The following is a 19574-nucleotide window of genomic DNA, read 5'->3' on the forward strand; positions in this document are numbered from 1 at the left end:
ATAGCCATAAATGGGTAGTGGAGGTATGATTGAACTTTCAAAGATTTCAGCTGCTTAGGGGGTAGGTAATGGATTACATCTCAAAAACCTATGGCCCCTGGCGAGCCTCAGTCGAAATGAACATTTTAGAAAAGAGCAATCAGGGACAAATTTTACTAAGCAAACTAAATAATACAATATGCATTGCTGATGTTCATTCTATCAAGGGCTAGTCTGTTTTACAAGAATACATAGTCAATACATATTGCCAACAACTTACAAAATTTACTACTTAGGCCACTCTCAGACATGCGTTCAAAAATGCCGCTTGAAAAAGCTGAATTTTTACCACGATTTTGAGCGCTGTCTGTTCTATTTTCATGTGTTTTAGTGCTTTTTAACGCATCACGTCATTGTGATGGTTGAAGAGGTGCGTTAAAAATCGCTAAAACACATGAAAATAGAACAGACAAAGCTCAAAAAGCATGGCGTTAGTAACTCTGCATTTGAGCACAGGTTTCAGAAGCCCATTTAAATCAATAGGAGCATTTTACCGCGGTTAGTGTGGTGTTTGGGACGGAACTATAATCGCAATAAACAGTGGTATATGTGAGAGTGGCCTTAGGCTCTGTATATACTGCATTTGAACCATACAGTATTTTTAACACCTACACTGAGAAAAATTTTTTATATTAAACCTATTGATAGGTCTTCATTTACCCGAAAGTGGTCCTTTTTAAACAAAATAAATGGTAACCATAGTTATAGGGAATCTGTCAGCTACTTTGAGCCCATAAGCTAAGCTGAAAGTTTTAGACCTACCTCCCCCACCGTTCCCTCGGTGTCATCTGCCAAACCTGCCAATGAACACTTCTGCTGGACTACATGGCATTCGCCTAGAATGAGAAGACTGCATAGCATGTGCCTATGTAATTAGGCCGGAAGCATTTAGCGGCAGGTTTGAGAGCTGACAGCGCGGGAATGGCAGGGAAGGCCAGTATGAAACATTCCCAGACTCTGCTTGTCAGCTACTTTGAACCCATAAGCTATGCTTATTGGGCTCAAAGTAGTTGACAGAGTCTATTTTACTTAGTTGTGTATTATTAGTCTCCAGTCAAAAACAGAAAACCAGTTTAGGCTGGATAGTAGGCTAGACAACTCTGAGACTCCCTTTGTCTTCCTTAACAAGTTCTATAATTTCCAAGATAAGCTTACGAATATATACTGGTAGTTTGTCTGGTCCATTTACTGTACGAGTGCTTTGTATAGTACGCAGCCATTCAACCCTGTGTAGTAACTCCTGCAGTGGTAGTTAAAGGGGACCTGTCACCACCATCACACCTTTAAAACTTCACTGGCTGGCAGGGGAAAAATATTCAATCACTTTTAATTTCCTCTTGTTTCCTAATCACAGCCCCTTTCTCTAGATAGACAAGATTTCCTGTGCAACAGGGGATGCAACAAGTTGTCTATCAAGAGAAAGAGATTTCAAGGAATTAAGAACAACAGCACACCAATACTTTATGTTTGCAACGTTTCAGGTGTATAGCATCCATTTCAGGCATATACTAGTTTCAGAATCTATAGTAGTTTGCATACTGATTCAGGTTCATAAGTCAGTCAGTATGAAGACCTGTAAAGGTTTTGAATTGCGAGTATAGCAGGATGGCACCAAACCGGCTTCTGAGACTAACATATGCCTGAAAAAGGGCGGTACACCCAAAATGTTGCATGGAATTTAAAAAACCCCCCAAAAAACAGCAGTGCAATTATGAATATTAGTAGGTACCCTACAAGCATGAAGCATATTTGGTGTCCTGTTCTATCGTTTTTCTTAGATATTTTGTTTTTGAATAAGTGTCAGCATTCCTTAGTATGTGCAATCGTACATGTGGTATTGATAAGTTGTGCTGTCTGAAACCCCTACATTCTAGTCTCAAGAGAAAGACATGATTAGCTTGGCAGCTCATGAATCTTTGTGACTCTTCTCCGTTGATTTACATGTAGCGCAGGATAACTTTAAAATTAGAGATGAGCGAGTATACTCGCTAAGGCACATTACTCGAGTGAGTAGTGCCTTAGCCGAGTATTTCCCCGCTCATCTCTAAAGATTCGGGGGCCGGCACGGGTGACAGGTGAGTTGCGGGGGAGAGAGAGGGAGCGAGATATCTCCCCTCCGTTCCTCCCCGCTCTCCCCCGCTGCTCCCCGCCACCCCGCCGACCCCCGAATCTTTAGAGACGGGCGGGGAGATACTCGGCTAAGGTACTTCTCGCTCGAGTAATGTGCCTTAGTGAGTATACTCGCTCATCTCTATTTAAAATCTAATTGCTAAGCTACATTTGGAATAATGAGGAGAGTAAAGGTGATTGACTTGTCATTCCCTGTTGTCCAGTGAAGTTAGTTAGGATTGAAATGGTAGTGACAGGTTCCCTTTAATATATATGGACCGTAAACTCCTACTCAATGTCAGAAAACAGATAACCGTGTTCAGAAAGTTTTACTGACTGGAAAGGAGAAAGGTGTTTGCTAGTCGGATCACTTGTGAAAATTAATTGAATTTAGGTGTGCTGTCTACAAGCAACTAGAGAGTTTATTAAATAGTTTCTGTAAAACTAATAATCCTCCATAAATATACTAATAAATATGCCTCTTTTTCATATTCTACACCCATTCCTTGTCGATATAAAAATATCCCATTTTATTTAAACAAGGTGTATGTATATTCACTTAAATAAGTGATTAAACAAAACAATATGTCAGTTATTCTTGGTTACATAAGTAAAAACAGTGCAGAACCGCTGGTGTTATTAAACCATATCATAAAAATAAAATTCTATGTAATATGAAATGTTCTGCAATGTACTCACATCTAATGAATAACATGACAGCCATTGTTATAATATTACCAGATTGTCTATTAGTATTGTCTAATCATTTAGCTTAGAAATAGGACTTCTCAATGAAAAAAACAAAGGCTACAGAAACACACAATAGGCATTTTCGGTGCAATGATTTCATTGAGTTTTGGCAAACTAATTGTATGTGTATGTCATTTTACATGTTTCTTATTGCTGGGTGCTTAAAACAAAATCGACACCAAAAAGTATTACTTCATCATAACATTTTAGTAAAGTTTGACTGAAGAACAAAAATGGATTTATAATATATGTCCCTTCATACAGGGAGGGTGGTATGATGTGTATGTTTAGTTGTGCGATGACATACATATTAAAAACCATAACTGTAGTAAAACACTGCTTACCATCTTTATTTTAGTTTCAAGAGTTTTCATTGCTAATTATGTTGAAACAGCATTCTTATTATGGCTATATCAAAGGTCCTTGTGTTCATGTTCTGGAGACTCCGGGCTTGAGTCCAAGTCACTAATGGCCTCCTTATTTACAAATGTGCTCCCCAATGTTATGCTGTGCCTTGGCTTCACTGGAGCTAACTCAGATAAGTTGATATTATCATCCTTCACAAGAGTTGTCTTGTCCATGTTCTCTTCACTGTATTTAGCCACCACAGCATTTAGGAAGTCAAACTTTGGTGACAATATGCCTTTTTCAAATAGATACTTGACCAAGTAAGAGATGGAAATATTGGCAAAAAATGAAACCAGCATAGAGAGCATTTTAAATGGGAATCTTTGTAAATATATATTATTCTTGTCTACATAGCAGTCCCCATAACAGAAGAGAGCCTGCAGATGTAGATATGGTTCTCCTCCACTTATCCGTAGAAAAAGCCCAAAGACGTAACCTACGATAGAGCCATAAGTGTTGGTTCCTTTGATAAACAAGACACAGAGAAGCTGAGGGAAAATAACGATGTAGACCAAGTCAGAACTCAAATACCAAAGTCCATATACTGACTTTGCCAGTAATGCCATGGCTGTTGCACCCGCTCCAAATATAAAGACAGTGATCTTCATAACCAAGGAAATCTCCCGCTCTGATGCCTGGACAATAAATGATAGATTTGGTTAAAAATGTAATTTTAGACATGTCTACAAGAAACAGCATTTTTCAGTCCTTTGCTATATCATTTGTTTCATTAATTTCATTTCTTTTTTTGTAATGCTGCATTGTTGGAAAAGGTAGCAGGTTGATCTTGCATGGAATATCTTGCTTACCTGTTAGAAATTTCCTTGTTAGAAAAAACTCCCTGAAAATAAGCTAATTATAGAGGGTCCTGCTGGTGGTCCCCAGAAATTACCTGCAACCTGTTGGGAAACCTGTCCGACAATGTTTAATTCTCCTGTGGTAGCTCAGCAGGAGTAAAGGAGCATTAAACAATGTCCATTGAATCAATGGGCTGTCTATGTGATACATTGACATTCCAGGCTCTCTATAGTGAGATACACTCTTTGTCGTAACTGTCTGCTCCGGTATCATGAAGGTCTAAAACTGTTCTCTTCTTAGAATATACAAATGTGCTGTTTTTAAAATACACGGACTGCACACAGATGCAAAATATGCACATGTGAATGCGCCCTAAGGTGTATGCTGAAGTTTGAAGCCCATACCCCTTGTGAACCTGCATTTTTTGAACCATTGAAGACTATTGTTATCTCACAATTTACATATCTGGACTATCTTTACTAACCAAGAAAACTTTAATATGACATTTGAAAATAAGTTTTCCAAACCAAATAACCTCTTTAAGTTACTCTCTATTTTATTTTTAAGTAACTTATAAGCCTTCTTTTGTAGCAGAGGGAATATATCTGACATTCAAAGCACAAGCAATTAATTCAACCTCCTTTTATTCTCATCTGTAACTCTCAGTAATATAAAAAAAATCAAATAATGATTAAATATTGTGCTTAATAGCTACCAAGACTGGAAAAGAAAAAGTCATTGAAATTCAACCTCTTCTAAATGTGACCCATTTCCTTTAATTATAAATTAGCAGTAATGATATCATAGATGTTTAATTATGGTAATTCTTGTCTTATAAATTTGTGACAATACTTGTTTATTAACTGGAATTACTCAAGACTAACTTACATTTTGCCGAAATGAAAGTTGATAGATATTCCTGGCAAACATGGAGCTAGCAGATAAGATTGAAGAGTCTGCAGATGACATCACAGCAGCAGATACCGCACCAAGTCCAAAGAATGAGATATAAGGAGGACATAGATACTGAAGAACAATGGGCAGGATCATATCGGTTTCATTTCTGGTCTGTGGATCAGGTAAACCATAGGCAGTTTGATTCCACTCTGAAAAAGTTTAGAAGCAGAAACTTTGTGTTAGAAGACTACTAATTCTAAATACTACAATAAAAATGTCATGTATCTTACGTTAATAGGTACAATAATAGGTTGTGTGCATTTAAGGACAAGTATCAGTAAGTTGCAGCTTTAACACATTGGTAATATTTTTTTTATTTAGTCTTACAGACAGAATTATTGTCTTACAAGGATGAATATTATATTAGATAACTCAAACACAGTATGTTGAAAAAGTATTTGCCCCTCACCCTAGTTCTTCAATTTTTGTTAATCTGTCACATATAAATGTTCCAGATCATCCAAATAATTTTTATATAAAATAAAGATAACACAAGTAAACACAAAATGCAGCTTTTAAAAGGTTCATTCAATACCTGTATCATCCATGTGAAAAAGTAATTGCTCCTATAAACCTACTAACTGATTGAGCCACTCTTGGCAGTAAGAACTGCAATCAAATATTTGTGATAACTTGTGATGAGTCTTTATATCACTGTTGAAGAATTCTGTTCCACTCTTCTTTGCAGAATTCTTTTGATTTGGGAACGTTGGAGTGTTTTTGAGCACTAACTGGTCATTTAAAGGGGTTGTCCCGCGGCAGCAAGTGGGGTTAAGCACTTCTGTATGGCCATATTAATGCACTTTGTAATATACATCGTGCATTAAATATTGGCCATACAGAAGTTTTACACTTACCCCCTCCGGTGCTGGTGTCCCCGTCTCCATGGAGACGATCAAACTTCTTCTCTGGTTGCACGAACAGTCGGGCTTGCACAGACAGGAATCCCCTTCTGGAAGGTCCTTGCTCACGAGCTGCGTCCCGGCTCCTCCCCCTTCTCGGCGTCATCATGTAGCTCCGCCCCGTCACATTGTGCCGATCAGCCAATGGAGAAGAACATCCACAGTGCACCATGGGAGAAGACCCGCAGTGTACCATGGGAGAAGACCAGCGGTGCACCTTGGGAAATGACGGTGGCCATCTTGGAAGAAGAATTTTTATAACTTCATGAAACGATCTAACTGTGAGTAGAAACTCTCTTTAAAATCGCTTTCCACGGGTAGATTATCATGTTTGCTTTAGGAGGGGGACTGGGCAGAGAAAAAAATTTACAATTTTGCCGCAGGACAACCCCTTTAAGGTCTTACCACGGCATCTCAATGGAATTCAAGTTGGTGCTTTGACTCAGCCATTCCGAAACCTTAATTTTGTTTCTTTTGAACTATTCAGAGGTTGACTTGCTTGTCTGCTTCAGATCATTGTCTTGTCCAAAACCAAACTGAGCTTGAGCTTTATGCAAGGAACTGATGGGCGGACATTCTCTTTCAAGATTTTCTGATAGAGAGCAGAATTCATGGTTCCATCAATTATGGCAAGTTTTCCTGTCTCTGCAAAAGCAAAGCAGCCCCAGACCATCACGCTGCCATCACAAACTTTGACTGCTGGTATGATGTTCTTATTGTGGAAATCAGTATTAGCTTTTTGCCAGATGCAATGGGACTCCAAAAATTTCTACAGAATATTATCCTCAATTTATTGGCGGTCATCTGAATGTTTTTTGTGTGATTTTTGGTCAGCACTGATTTGCACATTGCTCTCTCCCACGGATGCCATTTTTGTCAACGTGTTTCCTATTGTGGAATCATTTACATTGACATTAACTGGGGCAAGTGAAGCCTGCAGTTTTTCAGATGGCTTTTATTACCTCTTGGATGAGTCATTGATGCGCTCTTGGTGAAATTTTGGTAGGCCAGCCACTCTTGGGAAGGTTTACTACTGTTTCAAGCTTTCTCTATTTGTCGTTAATGGCTCTCACTGTGGTTTACTGGAGTGCCATATCCTAAGCAATGACTTTGTAATCCTTTCCAAACTGATAGATTTCAGTTACTTTGTTCTGCATCTGGATCTTTAGGTTATGGCAACAGGTGCTGCATTTAAGATCTTCTCTTCTGCTATATATAACCAGACAGCTTTTATTTAAGTGATGCTTATATTCAACAGAACTGGTATGGCTAGGTGAGGTGACTGAAATTTAACCCAACTGTCAATTGAATTTGGTTATACGGTTGATTAAATTGCTAAGAGGCAACTAATTTTTCACATATGGCCAGGTACCTCTAAACAGCATCTTTCCTTCAATATATGAAATCATCATTTAAAACACCATTTTGTGTTAACTTGCATTTTCTTTGTTTCATATTAAAAATGGTTTGATGATCTGATACATTCAAGTGTAACACATATGTAAGTAAGTAAGGGAAGAGGGTAAATAGATTTTCACAGCACTGTATGTCTGCACACTGTGAGACGGTGACCGGCAAGGTGCTGGAGGGCAGGTATGTGTCGCCTAGGATGCTCTCCTATGCTGCCTTGGGGAGCGCTTGGGCAGATACGTGCCACCGAGCAGCCTGGGCTCGGTGGAGGAAGCCGGCAGTATGGTGTCAGTAACATTAAGTTACTGACACGTTGTAGCAAGTAGGTGGCTCCAAGCCGCATAATCCGGGCCGGCTTTTCCTGGAGTGACCAAAGCGAAGGGTGGGATGGTCACTCCCACGTACCAGGTGGGGCTGGTACCAGGCCATATAAAGCCTGGGCCTACAGGGCCAGGGGGAGAGCTGAGACCTCTGCAGGTCTGAGAGGCCTGGCTGGCTGGGTGCAGGAGCCATTTGTGTTACCAGAGTGTAGACAGGGACGCTACCTGTTTAGTAAGTGCTCGGACGAGCAGGATTTACTTTATGTTTGCCTGATGTTAAGGCCTGTATTTTTGCGTTGTTTGCTTGGAAATAAACCCAGGCAAAGCCTGGACTAAAGACTTTATCACAAGTGTCACTGTCTCTGACTGCTTATGCCCAGGTTGCTACCGATCCTAAACGCTAATCCCTCACAACACATATATATTATGCAAGCTAATGCTTACCATATGAACCAGTTTATCAATTGTACAGATTAAGTAACTGTAAAAATACTGTATGGTCATAATGTAAAAAATGTAAATATTGGTACTTTACATACCTGTAGAAGCTCCTATAGCTCCAATGAGAATTGAGGGAATTGCCATCACTAAACAGCCAAAGGCTGCTAAAATAGAGAGTACTTGAGCATAGGTTGCCGAGGATGCTGATAAGACCCTTTGAAAATATGCCTGCCAAGGGATCCCTCCTAGAATCTGCAAAATTAAAAATTAGAAACTTTTATCAATATTACTTTTACTTGACCAGCAATGTATCATATCTAGAGATGAGCGAGCACCAAAATGCTCGGGTGCTCGTTACTCGGGACGAAAATTTCGCGATGCTCGAGGGTTCGTTTTGAATAACGAACCCCATTGAAGTCAATGGGCGACCCGAGCATTTTTGTATATCGCCGATGCTCGCTAAGCTTTCCATTTGTGAAAATCTGGGCAATTCAAGAAAGTGATGGGAACGACACAGCAACGGATAGGGCAGGCGAGGGGCTACATGTTGGGCTGCATCTCAAGTTCCCAGGTCCCGCTATTAAGCCACAATAGCGGCAAGAGTGGGCCCCCCCCTCCCCACAATTTTTACTTCTGAAAAGCCCTCATTAGCAATGCATACCTTAGCTAAGCACCACACTACCTCCAACAAAGCACAATCACTGCCTGCATGACACTCCGCTGCCACTTCTCCTGGGTTACATGCTGCCCAACCCCCCCCCCCCCCGCGCGACCCAGTGTCCGCAGCACACACCAAAGTGTCCCTGCGCAGCCTTCAGCTGCACTCATACCACGCCACACTCATGTCTATTTATAAGTGCGTCTGCCATGAGGAGGAACCGCAGGCACACACTGCAGAGGGGTTGGCACGGCTAGGCAGCGACCCTCTTTAAAAGGGGCAGGACGATAGCCCACAATGCTGTACAGAAGCAATGAGAAATATAATCCTGTGCCACCGCCATCAGGAGCTGCACACGTGGGCATAGCAATGGGGAACCTATGTGCCACACACTATTCATTCTGTCAAGGTGTCTGCATGCCCCAGTCAGACTGCGTTTTTTTATAAATAGTCACAGGCAGGTACAACTCCGCAATGGGAATTCCGTATGCACCCACAGCATGGGTGCCTCTCTGGAACCCACCCGCTGTACATAAATGTATCCCATTGCAGTGCCCTGGACAGCAGAGCTAACGTCAGATTAAATGCAGGTGGGCTTCGGCCCAAACTGCATGCCCCAGTCAGGCTCGAGTTTTTTATAAGTATACACAGGCACGAACATCTCCCTAATGGGAAGTCCATGTGGACCGACAGCATGGGTGGGTCCCAGGAAGCCACTGGCGGTACATAAATATAAAATAAAATAAATTAATAAATCTTGGTATTTGTATAGCGCCAACTTATTCCGCAGCGCTTTCAGGTAATAATTACTTATTACCCCCCACCAAGCTGGGTTCTCATTTTACCGACCTCGGAAGGATGGAAGGCTGAGTCAACCTTGAGCCGCCTACCTGAATCATGCGGGGATCGAACTTGCAGCCTTCAGGTCGTAGGCGAGAGCTTACACTCTGCGCCACACGTTGCAGTGCCCAGCACATCTGATGTAACGTCAGCTGTAATGCAGGTGGGCTAAAAATTAATTGGATTGCACTGTAGGCGAGGGTCCAAAAAAATTGGTGTACCAACAGTACTAATGTACCTCAGAAAAATTGACCATGCCCAACCAAGAGGGCAAGTGAAACCCATTAATCGCTTTGGTTAATGTGGCTTAATTGGTAACTAGGCCTGGAGGCAGCCCAGTTAAAATAAAAATTGGTTGAGGTGCAAGTTTCAACGCTTTAATGAGCATTGAAACGTATAAAAATTGTTTACAAAAATTATATGACTGAGCCTTGTGGGCCTAAGAAAAATTCCCCATTTGGCGTGATTACGTCAGGTTTCAGGAGGAGGAGCAGGAGGAGGAGGATGAATATTATACACAGATTGATGAAGCTAAAAGGTCCACGTTTTTGATGGTGATAGAGAACAATGCTTCCATCCGCGGTTGCAGCCTACGTATTGCTTAGGTATCGCTGCTGTCCGCTGGTGGAGAAGAGAAGTCTGGGGAAATCCAGGCTTTGTTCATCTTGATGAGTGTAAGCCTGTCGGCACTGTCAGTTGACAGGCGGGTACGCTTATCTGTGACGATTCCCCCAGCCGCACTAAACACCCTCTCTGACAAGACGCTAGCCGCAGGACAAGCAATAACCTCCAGGGCATACAGCGCGAGTTCAGGCCACGTGTCCAGCTTCGACACCCAGTAGTTGTAGGGGGCAGAGGCGTCACGGAGGACAGTCGTGCGATCGGCTACGTACTCCCTCACCATCCTTTTACAGTGCTCCTGCCGACTCAGCCTTGACTGGGGAGCGGTGACACAGTCTTGCTGGGGAGCCAGAAAGCTGTCAAAGGCCTTAGAGAGTGTTCCCCTGCCTGTGCTGTACATGCTGCCTGATTTCTGCGCCTCCCCTGCTACCTGGCCCTCGGAACTGAGCCTTCGGCCACTAGCGCTGTCGGATGGGAATTTTACCATCAGTTTGTCTGCCAGGGTCCTGTGGTATAGCATCACTCTCGAACCCCTTTCCTCTTCGGGTATCAGAGTGGAAAGGTTCTCCTTATACCGTGGGTCGAGCAGTGTGTACACCCAGTAATCCGTAGTGGCCAGAATGCGTGTAACGCGAGGGTCACGAGAAAGGCATCCTAACATGAAGTCAGCCATGTGTGCCAGGGTACCTGTACGCAACACATGGCTGTCCTCACTAGGAAGATCACTTTCAGGATCCTCCTCCTCCTCCTCCTCAGGCCATACACGCTGAAAGGATGACAGGCAAGCAGTATGGGTACCCTCAGCAGTGGGCCAAGCTGTCTCTTCCCTCTCCTCCTCATCCTCCTCATGCTCCTCCTCCTCCTCCTCAACGCGCTGAGATATAGACAGGAGGGTGCTCTGACTATCCAGCGACATACTGTCTTCCCCCGCCTCTGTTTCCGAGCGCAAAGCGTCTGCCTTTATGCTTCGCAGGGAACTTCTCAAGAGGCATAGCAGAGGAATGGTGACGCTAATGATTGCAGCATCGCCGCTCACCATCTGGGTAGACTCCTCAAAGTTTCCAAGGACCTGGCAGATGTCTGCCAACCAGGCCCACTCATCTGTAAAGAATTGAGTAGGCTGACTCCCACTGCACTGCCCATGTTGGAGTTGGTATTCCACTATAGCTCTACGCTGCTCATAGAGCCTGGTCAACATGTGGAGCGTAGAGTTCCACCGTGTGGGCACGTCGCACAGCAGTCGGTGCACTGGCAGATGAAACCGATGTTGCAGGGTGGCAGCGTCCGTGTGGGACTTGCGTAAATGTGCGCAGAGACGGCGCACCTTTCCGAGCAGGTCTGACAAGCGTGGGTAGCTTTTCAGAAAGCGCTGAACCACGAAATTAAAGATGTGGGCCAGGCATGGCACGTGCGTGAGGCTGCCGAGCTGCAGAGCCGCCACCACGTTACAGCCGTTGTCACACGTGACCATGCCCGGTTGGAGGCTCAGCGGCGCAAGCCAGCGGTCGGTCTGCTCTGTCAGACCCTGCAGCAGTTCGTGGGCCGTGTGCCTCTTCTCTCCTAAGCTGAGTAGTTTCAGCACGGTCTGCTGACACTTGCCCACCGCTGTGCTGCCGTGCCGCGCGACACCGACTGCTGGCGACGTGCTGCTACTGACACATCTTGATTGCGAGACAGAGGTTGCGTAGGAGGAGGGGAAGGAGGGTGGTTTAGTGGAGGAAGCATACACCGCCGCAGATACCACCACCGAGCTGGGGCCCGCAATTCTGGGGGTGGGTAGGACGTGAGCGGTCCCAGGCTCTGACTCTGTCCCAGCCTCCACTAAATTCACCCAATGTGCCGTCAGGGAGATATAGTGGCCCTGTCCACGTGTCCGTTGTTAAGTGGACCTTGGCAGTAACCGCGTTGGTGAGGGCGCATACAATGTTGCGGGAGACGTAGTCGTGCAGGGCTGGGACGGCACATCGGGAAAAGTAGTGGCGACTGGGAACTGAGTAGCGCGGGGCCGCCGCCGCCATCATACCTTTGAAAGCCTCCGTTTCCACAACCCTATACGGCAGCATCTCCAGGCTGATAAATTTGGCTTTTTGCACGTTTAACCCTTGAGCGTGCGGGTGCGTGGCCGCGTACTTGCGCTTGCGCTCCAACACTTGCGCTAGCGACGGCTGGACGGTGCGCTGAGAGACATTGGTGGATGGGGCCGAGCACAGCGGAGGTGAGGGTGTGGGTGCAGGCCAGGAGACGGTAGTGCCTGTGTCCTGAGAGGGGGGTTGGATCTCAGTGGCAGGTTGGGGGACAGGGGGAGAGGCAGCGGTGCAAACCGGAGGCGGCCAACGGCCTTCGTCCCACCTTGTGGGGTGCTTGGCCATCATATGTTTGTGCATGCTGATGGTGGTGAGGCTGGTGGTGGTGGCTCCCCGGCTGATCTTGGCGCGACAAAGGTTGCACACCACTGTTCGTCGGTCGTCTGCACTCTCAGTAAAAAACTGCCAGACCTTTGAGCACCTCGGCCTCTGCAGGGTGGCACGGCGCGAGGGGGCGCTTTGGGAAACAGTTGGTGGATTATTCGGTCTGGCCCTGCCTCTACCCCTGGCCACCGCACTGCCTCTTCCAACCTGCCCTGCTGCTGCACTTGCCTCCCCCTCTGAAGACCTCTGAAGGCGTAGCAAACCAGGTGGGGTCAGTCACCTCATCGTCCTGCTGCTCTTCCTCCGAATCCTCTGTGTGCTCCTCCCTCGGACTTACTCCAATTACTACTACCTGAGTGATAGACAACTGTGTCTCATCGTCATCGTCCTCCTCACCCACTGAAAGCTCTTGAGACAGTTGCCGGAAGTCCCCAGCCTCATCCCCCGGACCCCGAGAACTTTCCAAAGGTTGGGCATCGGTCACGACAAACTCCTCCGGTGGGAGAGGAACTATTGCTGGCCTATCTGGGCAGGGGCTCGGGAACAGTTCTTGGGAGTCTGCCTGCTCCTCAGAATGTGTCATTTTAATGGAGTGAGGAGGCTGGGAGGAAGGAGGAGCAGCAGCCAGAGGATTCAGAGTTGCAGCAGTGGACGGCGCAGAACTCTGGGTGGTCGATAGATTGCTGGATGCACTTTCTGCCATCCACGACAGGACCTGCTCACACTGCTAATTTTCTAATAAAGGTCTACCGCGTGGACCCATTAATTGTGAGATGAATGTGGGGACGCCAGAAACGTGCCTCTCTGCTAATCCCGCAGCAGTCGGCTGCGATACACCTGGATCAGGAGCTCGGCCTGTGCCCACACCCTGACTTGGGCCTCCACGTCCTCGCCTGAGTCCACATCCTCTAGGCCTACCCCTACCCTTCAGCATGCTGTATTACCAGTAGTGCAGAAACAGAACGCTGTAATTAAATGTGCCGCTTATTGGCTTGTGGTTGGAGGCTGACTTCCCTTATGGAACGCACAGCAGAGCCAGGAAACAATTTTGCGCACGCCTGTAGTGAGACGTAGGTGCGTATGACTGAGCTACTGGAATTCACAGCGCAGAAGCAGTCAAGTGGCCAAAGGCCTGTAGTAGGCCTTAAGTATTTTACTTCTATTTTTTTAAAATGCTGAGCTGATACAGCAGACAGATACTGTAGGCAGCGTATAATATTATGTATACTGTTTCCCTCTGGCGGGATGACAGCGCTGATGTAACAGAGACAGCAGATCCAGGAAACAATTTTGCGCAACGCTTGCTGTAACGCTTAGCTGCGTATTAATTAGGACTACAACCCCCAGCAGATAGAAACTGTAGGCAGCGTATAATATTATGTATACTGTTTCCCTCTGGCGGGATGACGGCGATCATATAACAGAGACAGCAGATCCAGGAAACAATTTTGCGCAAGCCTGCTGTAATGCTTAGCTGCGTATTAATTAGGACTACAACCCCCAGCAGATAGATACTGTAGGCAGCGTATAATATTATGTATACTGTTTCCCTCTGGCGGGATGACGGCGATCATGTAACAGAGACAGCATATCCAGGAAACAATTTTGCGCAAGCCTGCTGTAACGCTTAGCTGCGTATTAATTAGGACTACAACCCCCAGCAGATAGAAACTGTAGGCAGCGTATAATATTATGTATACTGTTTCCCTCTGGCGGGATGACGGCGATCATGTAACAGAGACAGCAGATCCAGGAAACAATTTTGCGCAAGCCTGCTGTAATGCTTAGCTGCGTATTAATTAGGACTACAACCCCCAGCAGATAGATACTGTAGGCAGCGTATAATATTATGTATACTGTTTCCCTCTGGCGGGATGACAGCGCTGATGTAACAGAGACAGCAGATCCAGGAAACAATTTTGCGCAAGCCTGCTGTAACGCTTAGCTGCGTATTAATTAGGACTACAACCCCCAGCAGATAGATACTGTAGGCAGCGTATAATATTATGTATACTGTTTCCCTCTGGCGGGATGACGGTGATCAATTTTTTGGAAAAAGCCCACTGCGTATATAGCCTGAATATCTCTTTCCCTGCCTCACCAGTACTGCCCCTATACTCTGTACAATGACTGCAGACTGCGGACGCAATGCTCTGCATGGCCGATATACAAAAAAAAAAATTGTGCAACACAAAAGCAGCCTCAACAGTACTGCACACGGTCAGATGTGGCCCTAAGAAGGACCGTTGGGGTTCTTGAAGCCTAAAATAACTCCTAACGCTCTCCCTATAGCAGCAGCACCAGCAGCAGCCCTTTCCCTGAGCTATGTCAGAATGCATCTGTGACGAGCCGCGGGAGGGGCGATTTATATACTCGGGTGACACCTGATCTCGCCAGCCACTCACTGCAGGGGGGTGGTATAGGGCTTGAACGTCGCAGGGGGAAGTTGTAATGCCTTCCCTGTCTTTCTATTGGCCAGAAAAGCGCGCTAACGTCTCAGAGATGAAAGTGAAAGTAACTCGAACATCGCGTGGTACTCGCCTCTAGTAATGAGCATCTCGAACATGCTAATACGCGAACGAGTATCAAGCTCGGACGAGTACGTTCGCTCATCTCTAATCATATCTTAAGGAGAACAGCCTTAGCAATGCTAGATACCAGAAAGTCACCACCGCGTAAAAGGACTAAAGTGTACATTTCATTTGATATTAAACAGTTTAGTTCAAAAGTGCTGATTAATTTAACAATGTTTTCCAATGGTTGGAGCTCTGCTTTGTTATGTAGGTACAAATATCTTTTTTTGTCTTCGCAGAGCTAAAGCACTAACTGATAACATTTAGGTGACACCACCATTACAGGGGCTCACTGAATTAGGATTTTTACAGTTCCCACTGAATTCAACACTAGCTGTATAAAACAAAGTCATCATTCAGCAATTTTATTGTTGTGTGTCTGCTTATCCTGAGATGCCTCACTGATCCTGCTAGTGCGTGGTCCCCACAGCCTTTAGGCCCCATATCAGCTATTATGGCAATAAGAACACCTCCTCATATGCCTCATACTTTGGATTTGAGTAGCCTGCCTAACCTTCTAGGAGAGCAGGGAGGAACAATATAAGGCTGAATTTTCACCTAAAAAAATTATATATATATAATAATCTGAGTTTAACCCAGACTTGTGGAGCCTCTTATCTCATCCCCAACTCTGATCTCTATGGGATTGCCTGAGATAGCCGTGTACTGTACTCGGCTTTCTCCGTCAGTCCCATAGACTTTGAATGGATTGGCAGTGCTTTTGAATGACCACTGCTACATTTAAACTCCTTCAGAGCAGGGAATACAGACCCTTATTCTAGTGATCCTGGGGGTCCTAGTGGAGCCTCCCAGTGATAATACATTGATCTCCAATCCTGTGGCTAGGTGATAATCCTTTTAAACTGGCATGATTTTTTTTCATTCAATGAGACTCATTGTGCATGTGCCACCTGTGAAAGACCCTAATGAGCACATCAAGGACCACACAGTACCCTAAAGCCTGTTTTGGGTGACACAAATAAAGATGGAGGGACAATGAATATTCAGAGCTGCACTGATGATGCAATATATTAATAATTTAGGGACATACAGTAGGAGGTGAGTGAAAAAGTAGATTATTTTAATTAAGCCTTGTGGACTCAGTTCTTCCCTAGTGAAAATGGCTGATACGCTATGATATAACCCTTTGACTTTATTAAGCTGCAATAGGATTTATGCATAATGCAGGAATTTTGCAAAAAGTTAATGCTAGAAGCTGAACCAATTTAAAACTGGAAATAATTTTCTACATCGATATTCTACACCATTTTCTTAGCTTTCCCCTAAAAGAACTCCTGTATAATGCCAAAGACAAAAAAGAACATAGAAGAAAGACGTGTTGTATGTAAGTTTACATGTGACAGATTTATGGCAAAACTATATGTGACTTAGGCCGCATTCACATGGCTGAGAGCGAATTGCGCAGGAACTTCTAGGGAGAAACTCACAACGCCACAACACATGAACACCCTGTTCAGGTGCTGTGCGAGATGTGGGACAATGCACATCACATGTCCCATTCTTGTTTATATGTCCTATTCTCATAGAAGATTTGCACGAAGATAAGACATGCCTCGATTTTTGAAACCCCATCGGTCCAAGTGCAATATCACTCATGTGAATGAACCCATTAACATGAATGGGTGTATTTTCTGTGTGAGTTCTGTCCATTTTAAACATGGCCAGAACTTGTGCGGAAATATCCGTTGTATAGCCTTAAAAATCTATTGCACATATTTGGAAAGAGCTGTTTCTGGGGCAAGTACATAGATATCTGCAAGATTCATTCAGATGTAGTCAACAGTCACAGAAATCCCCAATTCTTTAATACTTTTAATGTAATTTTTTGTATTGACAGAAATAAATGGATAAAAATGCATCAAAACTTCACTGCCTTAGGCCTTAGTCAGACGGGCGTTTTTTCGCGCGATTTGCGCATCGCATGTGCAAATCGTGTGACCGGAGGCGAAAAATCGCCGGAAAAATCTGCACCTAGCCGCGTTAATCGTCGCAGCAAAACGCCCGTCTGACCGGAGAAAAATCGCCGTGCGCATCAAAATGCGCATGAAACTTAGACTGGCCGGCGAAAAAAATGATTTTGGTGCGCACATAAAACGCCGAACGCAGATAGGCGCGATCTGCGAATCGTCGTGCTCTATAATTTATCGCATATCCGCATAAAAAGCGGACATGTGACCGATACCATAGCGAACCATTGGTTCTATATATGCGCGAATCGCATGCGCATGTGCAATTCGCGCGAAATAACGCCTGTCTGACTAAGGCCTTAACAAGTATGTAGCTTATAGACATTTGTAGGAAGGGTTGCCAATGGAGGTCTCACTGCTGAGACCCCTGCTGGTCTGGAGAACTTGACTCCCGTGTCCCACTATCCTATAACTACAGGGGTTACTTCTCCCCCCACAGCGATGTCAGTCTGTATGGAGTGCCCATTGAGCACGTGCGGTCATCACTCTATTCATTGCAATGGGAGTTAAAGAAATACCTGAGCAGGTGTGCCACTCAGGTACAAGGCAGTTCCTTTGAAAATGAATAGACCACTGGTGTGCTCGTGCGACCAGCACTTCATTCAATCTCCTCCTCAGTGCGAGGGTGCAGTAACTCTGCAGTGAAGAGTATGGAGGACACAGAACCCCTGTTTAAAAGACCAATGGTTTGAGACCCACACCGATCAGCAAGTTATAACTTGTTATTCTTGTTCAACCTCTTTAAGGTATTTTGGGGTGAATTTATCAAGGGCTTTTCACCACTAGTGTTTAAGACTGGTGTTTGACTGTCAATATTTAGGAATTCCCCTCCATTGTCCATGACATCATTCCTGACCACCACAGATTGGTAATGCCTGTTTTCCCTTGACTGGAAGCACTCTCTTTAAATATCTAAACTGTTGTCCTATTGCGAAATAAGGTATATTACAGATCTGTAATAACTTGGATATCAGTTTTTTCATTAACTCCTAATATAATAATACAAATGACTAAATTAACTATTTTAAACACATTAATATGATTTCAATATTAGTTTTTTTTCCTATTACGGTATAAGGTTAATTTTTTGCCTCTAATTTATTTTATTATCACTGACAAACTCCATATCAAAAGAAGAAAAACAGCCAAATACACCAAACATAATTAAAACTGGTTAGTAGCCTCAGTTAAATCCCTCCCACCCAGCAGAAGCAGCAAGGAACGAAAATAAAAGAGAAAAATATCATTATTGTCAATAATTTGTAAGAATGGCCGGTTCATTGAAGATGAAAAGTCTGGAAGTTTGTTGACAAAATGAAAAATATAAACCAAAATTCATGTATTGGGGCTTCAAAGATGGTTGAGGGTACAGTTATTGGTAATTAATTATAAGGAGATTAGAGAATATTTTTGTCTTTTCTGTGAAGAGTGATATAAATATGCGTACAGTTACGTCAAGGAATAGCTGGCATCTTAGCTGGACTCTGTTCGGTTTTAAAACTAGTCTACGGAAGCAAGAAAGATGCTTGATGCTCCTCTTACATTAAGGAAAATTAAAAGATGATTTGGGGAAAAATATGTGACAGTATTCCAGCTGAGATACATTAGGCCTCAGAGCTGCTGAGCACTCAAGTCATATGAACTGGGCTTCCTGCCAAAATCTATGTATAGGCCAACTATAGTCCTAAATCATATGGGCCAATCTCATTGCTTAATGCTGATATGAATATTTGAGTAAAGATTTTGGCAAGGAGATTGTTATAGGTGATTCATGACATTTTAGAGGAAGAGCAATGTGACTTTGTGTAAGGATGGACAACACTTCATAATATTTGTAAAATGTACGCCCAAATGGGAACCAAGGCTAAACACAGGGGGGAGAGAATAATTCTCTCTTTAGATAGAACAAAAGTAAATGACAAGGTAGAATTGCCTCTCCTACGGGAAATAATGGAAAAATGTTTAGTTTTTTTTTTTGTTTCAAAATTGATGGGCTAGATAAAGCTAATTTATGACGAATCTCAGTTGTCTATACGTATTAAAAGAGACAGGTCTCCTTTAATTATTTTGTCCCAAGGGACAAGACAGGGTTGTCCCCTTTATTGTGTGCATTGATGATTAAAGGGGTTTTGTCATTAGAAAAAGAAAATTAATACTTACCTATTCCTCCCCAAGCAGTCTTTTTAAGCATCTTCACCTCACTGATCTTCTCCTGACTCCTTGAGCAGAGTCTGCTTATTCTTTTTCCATTTAGCGCAGCTCATCACTTATCACAATGATGGGGTGCGCTAAAACAGTAAGATCACAGCAAAGCGTCACTTTTCAAATCACTGCGCTTTGCTGCTTTCATGT

General features: G+C 44.0%; 1 protein-coding gene across 2 annotated transcripts in view; it reads right to left on the reverse strand.

The window, feature by feature from the left end:
* Nucleotides 1–3232: 3232 nt before the first annotated feature.
* Nucleotides 3233–19574, reverse strand: part of SLC5A7 (solute carrier family 5 member 7) — a 44794-nt gene continuing 28452 nt past the window's right edge. For both annotated transcript variants that reach the window (XM_066592599.1, XM_066592608.1), the window contains exons 7-9: nucleotides 8233–8386; nucleotides 4993–5210; nucleotides 3233–3941 (exon numbers count right to left, since the gene is read on the reverse strand). In XM_066592599.1, the coding sequence (XP_066448696.1) occupies nucleotides 3312–3941; nucleotides 4993–5210; nucleotides 8233–8386 (1002 nt within the window). In that variant the 3' untranslated portion in view covers nucleotides 3233–3311. The remainder of the gene's footprint in view (nucleotides 3942–4992; nucleotides 5211–8232; nucleotides 8387–19574) is intronic.

This window comes from Eleutherodactylus coqui, chromosome 1 (genome assembly GCF_035609145.1).
Source record: "Eleutherodactylus coqui strain aEleCoq1 chromosome 1, aEleCoq1.hap1, whole genome shotgun sequence".
Classification (NCBI taxonomy): domain Eukaryota; kingdom Metazoa; phylum Chordata; class Amphibia; order Anura; family Eleutherodactylidae; genus Eleutherodactylus; species Eleutherodactylus coqui.